General features: G+C 38.3%; 1 protein-coding gene across 1 annotated transcript in view; it reads left to right on the plus strand.

The window, feature by feature from the left end:
• Positions 1-18,075, plus strand: part of lamb1a (laminin, beta 1a) — a 42,580-nt gene extending 24,505 nt beyond the window's left edge. Inside the window, exons 20-34 of the mRNA XM_081356328.1 lie at positions 1,075-1,306; positions 1,380-1,543; positions 2,304-2,528; positions 4,254-4,471; positions 4,570-4,666; positions 10,018-10,387; positions 10,499-10,683; positions 11,374-11,615; positions 11,993-12,199; positions 12,704-12,848; positions 12,941-13,148; positions 15,754-15,895; positions 16,007-16,183; positions 16,273-16,432; positions 17,466-18,075. Of these exons, the coding sequence (XP_081212454.1) occupies positions 1,075-1,306; positions 1,380-1,543; positions 2,304-2,528; positions 4,254-4,471; positions 4,570-4,666; positions 10,018-10,387; positions 10,499-10,683; positions 11,374-11,615; positions 11,993-12,199; positions 12,704-12,848; positions 12,941-13,148; positions 15,754-15,895; positions 16,007-16,183; positions 16,273-16,432; positions 17,466-17,605 (2,912 nt within the window). The 3' untranslated portion in view covers positions 17,606-18,075. The remainder of the gene's footprint in view (positions 1-1,074; positions 1,307-1,379; positions 1,544-2,303; positions 2,529-4,253; positions 4,472-4,569; positions 4,667-10,017; positions 10,388-10,498; positions 10,684-11,373; positions 11,616-11,992; positions 12,200-12,703; positions 12,849-12,940; positions 13,149-15,753; positions 15,896-16,006; positions 16,184-16,272; positions 16,433-17,465) is intronic.
• The last annotated feature ends 399 nt before the right edge of the window (positions 18,076-18,474 follow it).

Below are 18,474 nucleotides of genomic sequence, written 5' to 3' on the forward strand. Positions count from 1 at the left end.
TGCCAGTCTTGCCGAGTATTCAGGTAAATGCAGTCAGTTTTGGAACGTAAATAGTTGAGAGAAAACGCATGCTGTGTAACAGTATATTGGATCAGTGCATAAACTCTTAAAGTGACAGCAGCCTAATAAACCTCGCTGCTCTTTATTGAATAACATTTGTAACTTTAATTGTAAGCATGAAAGGGATAGTTCACCCAAAAATGAAAATTCTGTCAGTAATTACTCACCCTCATGTTGTTCCAACCCCGTAAGACCTTCGTTCATCTTCGGAACACAAATTAAGATATTGTTGATTAAATCTGAGTGCTGGATCACTCCTCCATAGGCTTCTAAGGGACTGAAACTTGCTGGCCCAGAAAATGTATTAAAGAGATCGTTAATATAGTCCAAGTGACTCCAGTGGCTCAATCTTAAGTTTATAAAGCGACGAGAATACTTTTTGTGCGCAAAAACAAACAAAAATAACGACTTTATTCCACTTTTCATTTCCTTCTCTCTGGGCCTCGAGTCTTTTCACGTAGTGTTTAAGCGTAGCGCGTCTGTGTTGCACGCGCTACGCTTAAACACTACGTGAAAAGAATTTTTACAACGAAAACTATCCAGTGTTATTTTACATTTGATTACTTTTATTTCTGTAGTATTTCATACCTGAATACTACTGTTACCTGAAAAACTTAAAGCCATGTTTATTTCATTTGTCTCTTTATTCTGTTGTATTTATTTGTGCTATCGTTTGCAATTTGTTTATTTGTTCTTATTTTATTACTGACTGTTTACTTGTCTTGTAAATGTATTTCAGTGATTCACATAAAGCTTCCCTGTGCTGTGTAAGCTATAACAACAAAATTACCCAAATTATCAAATAATTATGATATAATAACAAATTATCTGTATGGCGGTATATATGGCAGTTTTCCCCATGGTATCAAAAAAGGTATCGGATATCAATATTTTTCAAGGTATCGTATCAAAATCAGTATCGTGACAACATTAGTCTTTAATATAGATTGCACCATGTATAGACGATTCCTAAAATGTCTTTCACAAGTGTAATTCTGTTCTCTTGTTATTTAGCATGTGATTGCAGTCCTGAAGGGTCTGTCCACTCTTTCTGCCACGAGGCCACGGGTCAGTGTGAATGTATTCCCGGAGCGTATGGGCGGCAGTGTGAGCGCTGTCTCCCGGGACACTGGGGTTTCCCTAACTGTCGCCCCTGCACTTGCAACGGCCACGCTGAGCAGTGTGACCCGCACACCGGACAGTGTCTGTCCTGCAGGGACCACACCACTGGCCACAACTGCGAGAGGTTAGTTACTGTTTTCTTTGTTCAACGTTATAGGTTGAAATAAAGGCTTTTACTCATCAAATCACTTCCGCAGGTGTTTGAACGGCTACTATGGTGACCCTGTCCTGGGCTCTGGAGACCACTGCCGCCCCTGCATGTGTCCCGACGGTCCCGGCAGCGGCCGACAGTTCTCCGGCGCTTGTTATAAGAGTCTCGATTCCAACCAGGTGTTCTGTGTCTGCAACCAGGGACATAAAGGTAAACACCACACATCTTACTTGATTTATAACCGCATCTGTCATCATGACACACGCTAGAACTTGTCATATAAGTTTAGAATCTTCCAGATTTTTTATGTTTTTGAAAGAAGTCTCTTCTGCTCACTCAGGCTGCATTTATTTAATCAAGAACACAGTTAAACTGTAACATTGTGAAATATTATTACCATTTAAAATAACTGATGATAATATGAAATGTTTCTTGAGCAACAAATCATTATATTAGAATGATTTCTGAAGGATCATGTGACACTGAAGACCGAGTAATGATGCTGAAAATACAGCTTTGATCACAGGAATTAATTACATTTTAAAATATATGCAAATAGAAAACAGTTATTTTAAAATGTAATTTATTCCTGTAATCAAAGCTGTATTTTCAGCATCATTACTTAAGTAAAAGGCTTAAATGTTATTACATTTTAAAATATATGCAAATAGAAAACCGTTATTTTAAATTGTAAAATATTTTACAATAATATTATTTTTACTGTATTTCTGGTCAAATAAATGCAGACTTGATTAGCATGAGATTTCCTTTGATTTAAAAAAAAAAAAGATTCCAACCTTTTGTAACGTCGTAGTGTATGTGGAAGAATATATATATATATATATATATATATATATATATATATATATATATATATTTGTCTTGAAATATGTTTTTTTTTTTTTATCTTGCAAGATGTAATTTTTTTGTAGTGAAAGCTGTAATTTAACACATCTCATGTCGCCCATAGGTGCCAGGTGTGAAGAATGCGCCCCTGGTTATTACGGAAACCCTCACGAAGTGGGCGGAGAATGCCGCTCCTGTCAGTGCAATAACAACATTGACATGCAGGACCCGGGGTCCTGTGACGCCCGCACGGGCACCTGTCTCAAATGCCTGTACCACACGGAGGGCGAGGACTGCAACCGTTGCAAGCTTGGTTATTACGGCAATGCACTGACCCAGAGTTGCAGAAGTAAGTTTTTGAAGAAGTCAGGTTCAGTACTGAACATTTCCAAAAAATATGATCCAAACATTTTATTACATATTTTTGGCATTTAAAATTGAGTTATTCAGTGATATAGATATTTTGGGTGATACCAATTATTATTGCCATTACAATGCCTGATTAATACATATTTTTATTTTAAACATGAAATTGTACAATTGAAAAGTTTAGTTTTTGAAATCTAGTTTAACTCTTTCCTCGCCAGCCTTTTTTTTTATTTTTTGTTTTAAAGGTGAACTAAGTAACTTTTTTACCTTAACTGAACAGCTTCGGAGTCATTGGAATGGTTATATTACTTATTTCGGGTTGAATGGTGGTCGTTTTGCACCCCCCTGGTGCCCGTGAGCGGAAAATTCGCACTTGCAACTTTGAGACGGCGGGCCGCCGGCAGCCGCGGCAGGAAGTATCGCGTGATATCGGGTCTCGCGATGTAAACAATTGCTTTACAGCCAAAATAAATCTGCTCAAATACTGTCATTATTGCGCTCCCTCACGCTGTCCAAACCCGAATGAAGAAGACGTTTTAAAGAATGTCCCATCTGCTTTGATGTCGTTGATCTATAGCCTCTGGTGTCTGAGAATCACCAAAGAGTTTTTACAACAGTGTTGTCAAATATCTATTCCGAAGCTGTGGGGGGAGCTCTAGAGAGAAACCTGCGAGCAAAAAGCGAGAATACAGCGAAGAAATCCCGAAGCTACTGAGTGCTGCTTTAAGTTGCCAGTCAGTGTCAACTTAAAAATTTTCACAAAAGTTTTATGGCCCCAGAATATTTAGTTGTATGAATATCTGAACATACAGCTTTTTTTTCTTTTGTTTTATGCTGAAAGCTTCATGTCTAATAAAAAAAAAAAAATAAAATCAACAAAAAGCTGAGAAAATCGTATTTTTGTCAAAGACTTTGTCCAGAACAGATTCAAAACGATGATCAAAACACAGATGGAGTAGATTGCTTCGAGTCCATCAACACCTACACAGTCGTTAAACCTTCCTGGGTCGACATTTCATTCTGTAACGTTAGGCAGTTTTGATTTATAAGCTGTTTAATATTTGATGATTTCTTCTATTAGAGATGGTCTAATTATTGGGAGATACGTGGCTCTACCATTGGAGAAAGCATAAAGGCTAACTTGGATCATGTGTGCCTGGATAACCAATCACATTACAGCCTTGACGTTATTGAAGTTGTGCGACAGTCAATCACTGTTTCCGGATCCAGTAATACCTGTAGTGCAAATGTCTGTGACTTCTCTTATAAAACAACATTTTATTCCGGCGTAAACTCTATAAGTAGATCAATCCAAAACTAATGTTTAAGAGCAAACATGTTGAAGATTAGTTGATAGGCCTCTCCTCCATTGACGTCTCCTTCCCTTAGCCTGCTAACGCTGTGTTACGCTTTTTTCTGCTAAGGTTCCAGGCTTGCCTTCAAGTGTCTTTGGATCTATCGCTTGTTTCTGCTTCTTCTTCGTCTGTTTTGATCCGCACATTCTGTACTCTTTCAGAAGATGTTTAATAGCGCCCCCTACCGTATGCCGGAAAATTACATCAGTGACGGGGAAAGAGTTAAAGGCTTTTTTACTAGTATATAAAAAACAATTAAAAGGTCATTTAAAATTGTGCATCTTGTGTAAGTATGGATTTGATTCTTGGCCCCTGAGTTTTCAAAAATGTTGTCCTCTTCTTTCTCACAGAGTGTGTTTGTAATAATATGGGCACTGCTAAGGAGACGTGCCCTTCTCAGGGGGACTGCAACTGTGACTTAAACAGCGGACAGTGCCAATGTCTTCCCAACGTGGTGGGCCAGCACTGCGATCAGTGCGCTCCGGACACTTGGAACATGGCCAGCGGGAAAGGCTGCGAGGCCTGCGACTGCGACCTCAACCATTCCTTCGGCTCCTCCTGCAATGAGGTTAGACCATATTCACAGCCATCGCATGTTTGGGATAGTAACAAAGTACACATTTTCAGTTGGATTCATTTGTGTTTTTTTTATCCTCTGTGCTTTAGATGATGGGCCAGTGCTCTTGTAAACCTGGGTTTGGTGGCAGAACCTGCCGAGAGTGTAGAGAACTGTTCTGGGGGAACCCTGAGGTCAGATGCCACGGTGAGTTCAGAAAATAATGAAAAATATTAATGCATTAAATTACCCAGTGAATTATGGTAATCTTTTATAATATTTGCAGTGCATTTAACTTTAATAATGGGACGTATTTCTCCAGGAAATAATATATTATGGGGCATTATTTTGTTAATTTTATTTTGAAAATATTTATAAAATTAGGCTATTATATGAATGATTTAAAAATGATTTATATTATTATTTAACTTATATTATATTATAAACCATTTCAAAAGTTTAGGGTCTAAGATTTTTGATTCACTTTTATTCAATTAATCAAAAGTGTCAGTAAGAACATTTATAATGCTCCTCTGTGTATTATTGGTTTTAATATTATTTATATCATTATTTGTTTTAATTTTTAGTATATTATTTCCACTATCATCTCAAAAGTTTGGGTTCATAAGACTTTTGAAAGAATTTCATACTTTTTTTCAGCAAGGATGCATTAAATTGACTAAAAAGTGACAAATACATTTACATGCATGCTATTTAAACTTTCTGTTCATCAACGAATCTTGAAAAAAATGTATCACGGTTTCTACAAAAATATTAAGCGTACTAAATATTAAAAATAACACAAGTGTTTTCAATATTGCTGATGATAATAATAAATGTTTCTTGAGCATTAAATAAGCATATTAGAATGATTATTGAAGGATCATGTGACACTGAAGCCTGGAGTAATGATGCTGAAAATTCAGCTTTATTAAAAAAATATTAAAATAGAAAAACTATTTTAAAATGTAATAATATTTTATAATATTTTTGATCGAATAAATGCAACCTCGGTGAACATAAGAGACTTCTTTCAAAAACGATAAGAAATCTTACCCCAATTCGCCCTCAAAGTTTTGAATGATTAAAAATATACTGTATATTATTGAAGTTTATATTGTAATTAATATATTTTTCCCCCACCCATGTAGTCTCGGTTATAACAGTAGTCTGTACTTTTTATCTTCAGAATGATTAAATAAATTTAGTTTAAAAGAAAGTAAACCTTAAATTTTAATTATCACTGCTGTGCTGAACATTAAACAAACCCAAAGAACACAACTAAACACATTTTGCTGACAATGGAAACACGCCAATGGTGAGCTCTGCCAAAACTCTAAACCATAAAAACTGTAGGCAACCCAGTTTTGTAGGAATGTGTAGCAGAATGGAAAAGCCCTCGTCCCACTCTGATTCGCCCCAGATGTGCGTGACCATGACAAGCTCGTGGGGGGATCTGTCGAAGCCTCGCAATATCCTCTCTACTCCCACAATGCACCTTTGTATTCGTGGGCTTTCCCCTTATGGGTGTCTGCCGCAGTACCCCTTCACAGAAAAGAGTTTTTGTCCTCTCTCTGACTGTGTTTGTGGCTGTGCAGAACATATCTTTGAAAATCTATTTGAACTTTTCTGGTGCTTTAATGGAAAGTGCTTTTGACGGGGTTAGATTCTCACTGAGCGTCTACTATCTACTGATCTCCTTCAAGATGGTTGTGAAGCTTTTCATTAGAACTTCTAATCTCTGCTCATTTAACAGCTCATAATCAAGGATGATGTATGTCAAATATGACACCATCAGCATTTCCAATAAGTTGTCGAAAGAGATTTTCAGTGAATAACATTTTGGTCTGTTTCACAGAAATCCGCACAAGCCATATAAACAGTTTTATGCTACGTTTTTGGAATGACACAAAGGAAATTAAATGCAGATTTATTTATTTTTTGCTAAAACTAGTACTTTATTTACCCATTTTTATTTACCCATCTTCAGCGGAGCAGGTTTTGGACTCTCTTTGAGCAGAAAAGGCGGTTTGCTAACCAAGATTTTTTCCACCCCCACACTCCTCCGTTTGTTTAAAGAGTCCGGATGGAGCAGGAAGCCCCCTGTGTTCCTCTAAGATCCAGTTACCCCTCTATAACCCTTCTGTTGACTCGCCCTCAACATGCTCTTCCCTTTCCCAACACAGGACTGAGCGTCTGTTCAGTTTGAGCTGTGCTTTGTGTGGTTTCCTCTTAAATACTAGTTTGATAATCTTGTGAAATCCCAAGCTTTGAGCTTTGTCCAACCACATGTGATGTGTTTAGAGATTTTGTAGGTTGTAGTTTATCTTGTACATTTTGTCTCTGGTTTGCTCTTCAATCAAGAATTCTGATCGGTTATGGCACTTCAGTTTTAGAGTTTTTAAGTTCAGACTAGTGGATAAGCTTTTTAGTATAGCTTTTAAAGGTGATATGCATGTATGTATGTATGTGTATACAGATATATTATGGAAACAAAAACTCGCGATTCATGATGGTTTTGAATTGCTTGAAATATGATTTGAATCACTTCAAAAAAGGAAGATACAGTTGTATACTGCGACATGTGCAGTGCAAGTCTGTTATATAAACTACATAAAATTATAATTGTGTGCTTGGGACATGGCCTTTATTGGTAAGACTTTTGTTTTTGTAATCAGGCTCTCAAAAGTTATGTAAAATTTGGATTTGGATTTAGATTTATCGGCCAATATATCAGGTATCGGCTTTCAAATATAAAGAATTATCAGTTATCGTATCGGCCAATTTTCCTATCGGTGCATCCCTAAGTAAAACAATTTTGGGAACATTTTCCTTGAATGCCATTTAAACTCTAAAAGCCCTTGTGAAAGGAATGATACATTTACAATTATTCATTTTGCAGACGCTTTTAATCGAAGCGACTTTCAAAGGAGGAATACAGCAAGCGATTCATTGTGAAGAGGCAAAAAACACAAGAAGTGATAAAAATACAAAGTTTCAGACTTTTCTTCATAAGAAAGAATAGGAAGGGATTAAAGGAGAGTGAAAGCAAAGCATAGATTTTTTTTTTTAGCTGGATAGCTTTCCTCCCATGCATTTTTACAATAACCTTATCTGCATGGCGATGAAAAACAGATGTAAGGGATACATACCTTCGTTCATCGGATAGCCATGTAAAACTATATCTGTGAATAAAAACCTACTGACAGTTAGATTAGAATTGCAGGTCTTTAGTTGGTTTGAGATTTAATTCATTGACAGAAAAAGGATATTGCTCATGCAGCGGGAGCTGGCCTCGTGGCTGGTTACTGTTTACACTACTCTGGCAAATACATCACTAACCCAGAAGTTGGTACGCTTTTAAAGGCATAATTTCCGAGAGCTTGTTAACACCGTCATGAATGTTTAACAGCAGTAAAACGGACTTTGTTAATAGGGTGGTCTAGGCTGGGAGACTGTGGTTCCTCTTCTCGACTGGCGTGTGAGATGTTAAAGATTTACATCCCCATGCCTTAGCCATGTACGACTGTGTAAAGTAAACGATTGCGGAGTACACAAGCGCATTGCATTCAATCTTCAAGAAGCATGTTTATTTTAGGCCTACTTTAAAAGGGTTAATTTAATTCTCAAGCCAGGTTTTAAACAATAAAATGCAGATGTGTTCCTAGACAGTAAAAGCACGTCGTAGTGTTTTTGTCTGTTCTAAGAGTGTAAATTGCTACAAAATCACCATCACAAAAACTCCTATGCCAGTCGCCGTCTCCAGGGGTCACATTCACGGTATTGTCCCAACAAGATACACCCCTGGTGCCGCCTGAGGCCCCCTGGATAATGGCAGGGATTAACCTCCGAGATAATTCCCTATCTCTAGTACCTTGTATGCATTAGTGCCCTTAGGTGAAGGAGTCTTTTCCCGTGGAATGTGTGTGTAATCACTACACACTGGAATGCGTTTTAAGTAAATGAACAGTCCCAGACAGGGTCCCCATTCAAGTATTGTATGTGTCACATGTATTGTCCTGAATTCCTGGTTACTTATCTACCCAGAAAGACACGGGCTCTGTTCCAACTCCTAATGAGCTACCAGTACCAACCTATCTAGGTAGCATCATTTTCTTGCCCTCTGATGCCAGATTGGCACTACAAAGCTGTACAACTTAAAGTATGGTACCAGAATTGACGCAAGATTTATGGACACATTTTTAGAAGATGAAAAGTTATTTTTAAACAAATTAATGTTTTAGGAAAGTTTTAGAATGAGGAAAATGTCCATTTAGGGTTTTATGAGTACAATAATTGAATATTACCAAAAGTAAAAAAATAAAAATAATACACTGACTAATTCAGACAAGAAATAATGATTTTCAGATATATAAGACACTTTTTACAGAAAATATTATATTTTTTATGGCCTGTAACATCTTGTTATACATGACAACGAGTAACAAATAATTAAAATAATTCAAAATATAACCATTTGAAAAAATAATGACTTTGGAAAGCAAACGTTATTAACTAGGTTTTGGAAGAGCGCTAAATGGTTATTTTGATAATTGAATAAAAAAAAATAGAAACGGGTTTCAGATTCTTGTGAATCTAAAAAGAGATTTTTTTGGGTGAAATAGGTCTTGATGAAGGTTAACAAGGTTGTTATACCTCTTAGAATGTTCTGTGGATGAGTGTGTTTGTTTAAGGGCCTCACGTTAGGTCATTCCTGATGTGGTGTTTGCCAAGTGTCTCGTCTGTCATTGTGGGCAGTTACTGCCTTTTGTTCACCAAACACTCTGAAACAACGCTAGCAGTGCAGCACTAAAGTGGGCAAACAGTCTTTTCCTTCATGCTTCCACTCCCACCTCGATCACTCACTCTTTAAACTCCAGCCTAATAAGGTCACTGGAACTCAAAATTTGCAGCTGTTGATAGAAAATGCCAGTAAATGAGCTGCTGTCTTACAAATCTTGCACAGGTTTAACATTTCAATTCTTTCAGCCTTACAGATTTTTCTTTTTCTGATGTCGATCTCAATCTACATAAATCTGGCCAAGCTTTTACTAATTTATTATTTAACCAATGCAAAGCACACCACATCATTGTTGAATTCTTAAGTTTTTAACCAATGTTGTGTATATATATGTGTGTGTTTATATATATATATATATATAACACACACATTTACATTTGTTATACATGTAAAAAATACTAATTTGTAAATTAATTAAATTATATTTTTTAATTAATTATTTTTAAGTTAAACTTTTATTTTTATACTTTTGGTGTTCATTTTACTTTAAATTTAAGAAATTGTTATTTGCTTTTGTGATTTTTATTTTATTTTATTATTTATTATTTTTTGAATATTACTATTTAGGTTTAATTTAACGAGTTAGTAGTTATATTGCTTCAAATTAAACTAATTTTAGAATTTATTTAGTTTAAATCTTTCAGATAATATTTTTATTGTATTTAAGCTTTATTTCAATTACCAAAAATGTTTTTAATAGTTTTAAGCAATGATAATAACTGTACTTAAACCTCCGTGTTCCTGTGTATTTTCTCAGCATGTGACTGTGACCCGAGAGGCATCGCGGAGCAGCAGTGCAACAAGGCCACTGGTCACTGCGTGTGTGTGGAGGGTGTTTCCGGTCCCCGATGTGACACATGCGCTCGAGGCTACACGGGCGACTTCCCACAGTGCGAGCGATGCCATCAGTGCTTTGCCGAATGGGACGTAATTGTAGGCGACCTCACCAATCAGACCCACAGACTGGTCCAGAAGGTCAATACCATCAAAGCCACTGGCATTACTGGACCCTACCAGGCCACCATCAATAACGTTGAAAGCAGCGCCAACTCCATCCGCAACATCCTCGCCCAGAATCCAGCCACTCAGCCTCTAACGGAGATCCAGGGACTTCTCGAACAAGCTACGTAAGTTACATCCTTACTTAGGGATGTGGAAAGCAAGTGCAGATCCTTCTTATTAGTTCACATTGAGAGATCTTTGACTCTTCTCATAAGAATAATCCTCTTTCTCTAAAGTGCCTTGATGGCTGAAATGAACACCAACCTTAATCTGACCGAGGAGACCTTGTCCGAGATCTCATCTGACAACAACAGCACGGACACCAAACTGAACTCCCTCAAAGAAGAAGCTCAGAAACTAGAACAGACGGTGAAAGACCTGCAGAAACAGGTGGAGTTTGTGAAGAATTCAGACATTCGAGGTGAGTAACATAACATAAAAGGGGCCATATTTTAACGATCTAAGCGCATGGTCTAAAGCGCACGGCGCAAGTGCATTTACGGCGTGTCCGAATCCACTTTTGTTAGTTTAACGATGAGGAAAATGGTCGGCGCTCCCGGCGCATGGTCTAAAAGGGTTGTCCCTATTCTCTTAATGAGTAATGGGTGTGTTTTGGGCGTAACGTGCAAAAAAATAATCAGAGTTTCATCTCCCATTCCCTTTAAAAGCCAGTTGCTCTCGCGCCATGACGGATTCGCTATTTACATGGCTGAATTTGCAAGCGGAAAGACTGAACGTTTCTCTAGTGAGGGAATGGATCTGCTCGTGCGCGAAGTTAAAGCGTGCAAGCAGAACATCTATGGGACAAGCCCACCATACCTTTGTACACAATATTAATCTTTTACATTGTAATACTTTTATTTTTAATATGTGTCATGTTTGTGTGCTGCTGCGCATCCCTGTGTGTAATAAGCAGATTGTGCATGCGTTGTGGACCCGCCTATAGGAGCATATTACTAATGCGCACTTTAAATGACAAAAAAAAAAATACTGCACCATTGACTTTAGACCAGGTTTTAGTTGGTCAATGGCGCAGTCTATTTCAGTGTCCTCAAAATAGCTTTTCTTGACCAGGAAAATCCATCATTTCACCATCTTTTTCGGTCTACAGGGGCCAGAGCCAGCGTGAATCGATATTACGAGCAGTCCCAGAATGCAGAGGTCCGTGCCAATGCCTCCACCAGTGACCCATACAACCTGGTCAATCAGTCTGCCGTCCTGCGGACAGAAACGGAGGACTTGATGAACCAGACCAAAGAAGAGTTCAGTCAAAGGCAGGATGAGTTTTCGACGAAACTGGACAACCTGGCAGGACAACTAGAGACTCTGGACCTGTCTGAGCTTAGCGAGAAGGTAAAGCAGTCAACAGATTTATGATCATGATCTACGCCAAGAGCTTATCTAGTCACTTGACAGCACTGAAGTTTCAGTTAGCAAAAGTTTAGTTTTTAGAAACTAATCAAGTGCAAGAAAAACTATTTTGACATCACTTTAAAATTGCCTAGATATCCTTAGACTTTTGTTCCTGATTACACAAAATCTTAAACTTTGTATTATACTTCCCAAGGTGTACAATTACATTAAAAAAGTGATTGAATTTTCAGTTTTTTTGCTTGGGCCAATAAACAAACACCCACATTTGTAACCACCCAGAACACTCTAGCATCATGCCAGTGAGTTTTGCTCATTTAAAACCTAGTTTTACCGTTGTGATCTCTCCTCGGATACAGACATGTGGTAGTCCAGCTGGCTCTGAGAACTGTGCCGACTCTCCCTGTGGAGGCCTGAGCTGTGTGGACGGGAAAGGGAACAGGAAGTGTGGAGGAGAGGGATGTGATGGCCTCGCCACGCTTGCCCACAATGCCTGGCAGAAAGCCAAGGACTTTGACCTGGAGATTATCAGCGCCATGGAGGAAGTGGACAAGCTGTCCAAAATGGTGAGGTTTCTCAGCAGACACTGTATCTGCAATTGATATGATAAAGGATTTTGCAATAATTTTCCAGAGATGTTCTGCATTTACATTCTCTATTCGGATCTTTTCACTTGTCAATTGCTGAATGCATTTTGAAGACAGACATTGGAAAAAAAAAAATTTATTGTACGATTTGCAAGGATTTCTTCTTTAGGGATCCTTTCTTTAAAGACAGGCTTGTGATCATCTAATGAACACAGTGCTGGCCTTTTCTCTGAAACATGCAGCGCGTCAGACCATATAATTATATGATTTAGTAACATTTTGATGATCGCACTAATCCATTTCACATTCTCACCACCACACGTCAAAATTAATAAAAAAAATTCCCGGCAACTGGCGAGTAACACAGTAACAATGGCAAATTTGACTCTTGTTTCGCACTTCCCTGGCTAACATGCTAGTAGTGTCCTGCAGATGGTGGGATAAATCACATCCATGTAAAGAGTCCTTAATATGTTTGTTCAGGTGTCAGAGGCAAAGGTGAAAGCAGACGAAGCTAAGTTAAATGCTCAGGAGGTGCTGGCGAAGACCAATGAGACCAAAAAACGCGTGGACGGCAGCAACGAGGAGCTACGCCAACTCATCAAACAGATCCGAGACTTCCTCACTCGTAAGACACACTTAGCAAGTTTCCTTGAGCTAAGTTGCTTGGATGGTGAAAAGTGGCTTGAATTTCAACTCCTACTGTGTCTGTTTCTTCAGAAGATGGAGCGGACCTGGAAAGCATCGAGGCTGTGGCCAATGAAGTTCTGCAGATGCAGATGCCCACCACACCAGCCCAGCTGCAGAACCTGACAGCGGAGATCAGGGAGCGCGTGGGCAGCTTGACAGATGTGGAGGACATCCTTAACCAGAGCGCCAATGACATCATGAGAGCAGAAAGCTTGCTGGAACAAGCCCGCAAGGCCAGGTCTGAGATATATTCAATCCCTGAGAACAGATTGAGACATTTGAACAGGCACCTGTCACAAATCAGCTACACAAAAACCTTTTATTCTTCTACTACTTTTCTATGAGGTTTGCCATTTTTGCAACCTGATTATCAATATTTGCCATTTTGCATGCTAGGTTATTTTTTGTCGATTTTAATAGTTCTTATAACAAAAAAAATTGGATTTGTGCCTTAGTACTTTAAAAAGTAATGGGACATTAAAGCAGAGGTTCTCAACTTTTTTGACTCGAAGGCGCTTCATTGTCCAACATAATTTTCAATGCTCTCTCCCCTTTCCTACATTTTTTCATTAGAAAACTGGGATATTGCCATTTTAAATTCATTTTTTGATTTCGATTTATACAGCTACTATAAGTAAATCCAACCTTACTCGAATACATTCAGTACACTCACGCTAAGCAGTGTGTACTATATAGCAAATCTCAACCGCTTGATTGTTATATCATTGGAAAATGTTGGATAAATTATATTTAGTTCATATAGAACAACCTACATTTGCCTGCGTACATACAGTATGTTCACATAAAAGATTCTGCTATATATAATCTTGACTGCTTGGTTATTTATATCGTTGCAAAAAAGTAACTAGATTATCACCCAGCTCTTTATATAAAATTGGATATACATTATATTAAGCTTTATTTGCATATATACAGTACACTAATGTAAAGCGATATATACTATATAGCAAATCTCAACTCGCTGATTTTTTTAGAAAATTTAGCTACATTGTCGCCCAGCTCTGTATATAAAGTTGAATATATGATATCGAACTTCATCCGCATACATACAGCACACTCACGCAAAGCAGTATATCCTACTACACTCACCTAAAGGATTATTAGGAACACCATACTAACACTGTGTTTGACCCCCTTTCGCCTTCAGAACTGCCTTAATTCTACGTGGCATTGATTCAACAAGGTGCTGAAAGCATTCTTTAGAAATGTTGGCCCATATTGATAGGATAGCATCTTGCAGTCGATGGAGCTTTGTGGGATGCACATCCAGGGCACGAAGCTCCCGTTCCACCACATCCCAAAGATGCTCTATTGGGTTGAGATCTGGTGACTGTGGGGGCCATTTTAGTACAGTGAACTCATTGTCATGTTCAAGAAACCAATTTGAAATGATTCGAGCTTTGTGACATGGTGCATTATCCTGCTGGAAATAGCCATCAGAGGATGGGTACATGGTGGTCATAAAGGGATGGACATGGTCAAAAACAATGCTCAGGTAGGCCGTGGCATTTAAACGATGCCCAATTGGCACTAAGGGGCCTAAAGTGTGCTAAGAAAACATCCCCCACACCATTACACCACCACCACCAGCCTGCACAGTGGTAACAAGTCATGATGGATCCATGTTCTCATTCTGTTTACGCCAAATTCTGACTCTACCATCTGAATGTCTCAACAGAAATTGAGACTCATCAGACCAGGCAACATTTTTCCAGTCTTCCACTGTCCAATTTTGGTGAGCTCGTGCAAATTGTAGCCTCTTTTTCCTATTTGTAGTGGAGATGAGTGGTACCCGGTGGGGTCTTCTGCTGTTGTAGCCCATCCGCCTCAAGGTTGTGCGTGTTGTGGCTTCACAAATGCTTTGCTGCATACCTCGGTTGTAACGAGTGGTTATTTCAGTCAAAGTTGCTCTTCTATCAGCTTGAATCAGTCGGCCCATTCTCCTCTGACCTCTAGCATCAACAAGGCATTTTCGCCCACAGGACTGCCGCATACTGGATGTTCTTCCCTTTTCACACCATTCTTTGTAAACCCTAGAAATGGTTGTGCGTGAAAATCCCAGTAACTGAGCAGATTGTGAAATACTCAGACTGGCCCGTCTGGCACCAACAACCATGCCACGCTCAAAATTGCTTAAATCACCTTTCTTTCCCATTCTGACATTCAGTTTGGAGTTCAGGAGATTGTCTTGACCAGGACCACACCCCTAAATGCATTGGAGCAACTGCCATGTGATTGGTTGATTAGATAATTGCATTAATGAGAAATTGAACAGGTGTTCCTAATTATCCTTTAGGTGAGTGTATATTGCAAATCTCAACAACATGAATGATTGTATCTTTGCAAAGCATAAACTATATTATCACTTATCTCTAATCTGCTAAATGCAACTTTAAAGCATGTTGATATTAAGATATTATAATCATTAACAACATGATTGTCAGTAAAGCTGCTTTGAAACACTCTGTGTTGTGAAAAGAGCTACAGTATATAAATCAATTTGACTCGACTTGATTCCAGAAGTTTCTGTATGTTCTTCAATAAAACCAATAATCATTGAATGGGGAAAAATAAATATGATTTCATCTTGATTTTTTTGGGGTGTGTGTGTGTGTGTGGGGGGGGTAGTATTTAGTTAATTTATTACAATTTGTTCATTTCAATACATTTAGGTTATCATGCGACTCCTTTGAGTGTTTGTTGAGGCCCCCTAGTGAGCTCCTGATGCATCAATGTGTACCATATCTGTGGAATGTGGCAGTATTGCCACCTACTGCCCAGTTCATTGAACAACACGTTTGTTTGTTCTCTATTTTTCACAGGAAGGAGGCGTCAGATGTCAAAGACACAGCTGAGATGGTGAAGGAGGCCTTGCAGCAGGCTGAACGTGCTCAGAGTTCTGTAACCGAGGCCTTGAAACAGGCCACTGCTGACATCAAGGGAACACAAGACCTACTGGTCTCGGTAAGTCTACACTGGATTTTATCACCACTCAACAACTGAGTTCAAGACTTGTTTTAGACATGAACAATTTGCTGCTTTTGAATGAATCTAAATTACTCTTTTGTACAAAAGGTGGAGTCAGAGACATCCGACTCAGAGCTAAAACTGAGTAACGCCACCCGAAGGCTCCTGAAGCTGGAAAGCGATGTAGCTCTGCTGAAAGAAAAGGCTCTCAACACCTCTACAAGCGCCAACAGCACAGAGAAAGAGGCTGATAGCATTAACGCACTGGCCGAGCAGCTCAAAAAGGTGCCTGTAATATATGGACGTTACGTCATTTTTGGTATTAACTGTTTTGCGTTTGTAACCTCTTATGTTGTGGTCGACCGTTTATGCAGGATCTGGATTCAGAGCTGAAAGACAAGTACAGTACTGTTGAAGAGCTGATCACACAGAAGGCTGAAGGAGTGACAGAGGCCAAGAAAAGAGCAGACGAACTCCAAAAGGAAGCCAAAAATCTGTTGCTACAGGCCAGCGAGAAACTTCAGCTTCTGAAAAGTAAGTCGATAGCGCATTTCTAATTGCTAATTGCGAAGCAAATATTACAAATATATCCATGAAATAAGCGCAACTGCAACATCAGCTTTCACACATTTCACTGGGTAACAGAGCTGCGACTATAAACCTCAATGTTTAAAAAGTTTTAACCTAGAAATCACTTTAAAGGTGCATTGCGCAAGTCTCTGAGTTTTTGCAGAACTATGCCCCCTCTGGCGACAAGCGAAACTGCAACACTGCAACTGAACGCACATGACGTCACGCCCAGTCTCAAATTCCGATCCGAATCCCTCTTATTTATTTTACTGTACAGGATTATAGAGGCAATCGCAGTGATCAGAGAAGGGCTCATTCAGCCCATCAGGCAATTGTTTAAGCATGTATGGGTTAGAAAAACGGGTATTTTTAACATGAAATGTTGCGCAATGCACCTTTAAAGTAGCGATGCACTGAAAAATAACAATTCTGGGCTGAAACCCAAAATTCAGGATGCACTTGGGCGAAAACCGAAAGTTTATTTGATAATCAAATAATTAATCATTCATTTAATAATCAACACTAAAAAAAAAAGAGTTGTATAAACATTTAAAATCACATATTAGGCAGTTTTTATATCAACTTTTAATAATAGAATTATATTTCTTCTAATGAAGACATTACTAACAATAAAAATATAATGAATATGTAATTCAGTGCATCGAAACACTAATTGAGCGGATACAAAAGAATGCCAAAACGACATTTATTAAAATATAAAATCCACATAATTTAAAAATTGAGACTCCATTTTATATTAAAAGTAACAAAGCTTATTAAAAAACAGATTAACAAAACAGATGCTGAACACTGTCAAAACGCGACATGCTAATTAAACGTCACTGTTTCGGTCAAAATAATTTCGGCCAAAATCTAAAATCTTTGGTAGGCAAAATTTCGGTGCATCACTAGTTTAAAAAGAACTATCATACAACTGTTTTCAATTTAGATTTTAGTGTTCTCAATTAGGAAGAGCTAAACTTCTGTTGTTTTGCAGATCTTGAGAAGAGCTACGATGAAAATCAGAAGCTGCTGGAGGACAAGGCCAATGAGCTGGTGGATCTGGAGAAGGCTGTGAAAGAACTGCTTCAGGAGATCAGTCACAAAGTTACCGTCTACAGCACCTGTCTGTTTTAACGCTACTACTGGCTGCATTAGGAAAATAAATTATATTAACTTTTTTGTGAGTTTTACAACTGTTACAGCTACAACTTTACCCACACATTTATCTTTGTCACTGTATGGAAGGGTGTTGCACACTTTTGCGACCACAAGGGAATGTAATTTGGATTTTAAAATAAAAGAGTGAATGTAAGATATGCCCAACATAACTATGAGACTGCAATTACAATGACCTCATTGTTTCGATTTAGGATAAAAGTTGTTGAAATAAGAAGTAAAATAATGTAAATATGCCTCAAATTTTCTACTTTTCTGTCACAGATATCTGGATCAATTTATAAATGCCATGAAAAAGAAATCAGAATAAACTCAAGTTTATTACTTAATACTACAGTGTGAAATTGTGTCGTCGTTTTCATTCCCTCAACACATCCTTGAGTTTATAAAATACAATCTGAGCATTCTAATTAAACTTTATAAGATGGAAATAACAGTCGAGACTTATGTATTGTGGAAGAATCACTCCTTAATCCAAATTTTTTTTACTTGGTTTATGCTACTTGTTTTATTTCTGTAACAGTGGTATGGTGGACCTGGGTCATGGCCGTAGAGCGGAGATGGACCTGTACTGTGGCGATGTGGAGAATCATCAATGTCATTAAAATAACCAGATCATAAGAGCCATTTGCCCGTGAATCAGACCTCACTGGAAGCTCTATATATTTTTGAATCAGAATAAAGAGCCAGCTCAAGACTCAAAATAATTCTCCCTACATTAAATTTTGTAGGGGAATTTTCCACCGTTGCCTTTGGCTTGCTCACTGGGGGTCTTAATTGCATCGCCATCTTACCCCACTCAGCCCTAGTCAGCGACGACCCTGAGG

The sequence above is a fragment of the Scardinius erythrophthalmus genome (assembly GCF_964197995.2).
Source record: "Scardinius erythrophthalmus genome assembly, chromosome: 24".
Taxonomy (NCBI): Eukaryota; Metazoa; Chordata; class Actinopteri; order Cypriniformes; family Leuciscidae; genus Scardinius; species Scardinius erythrophthalmus.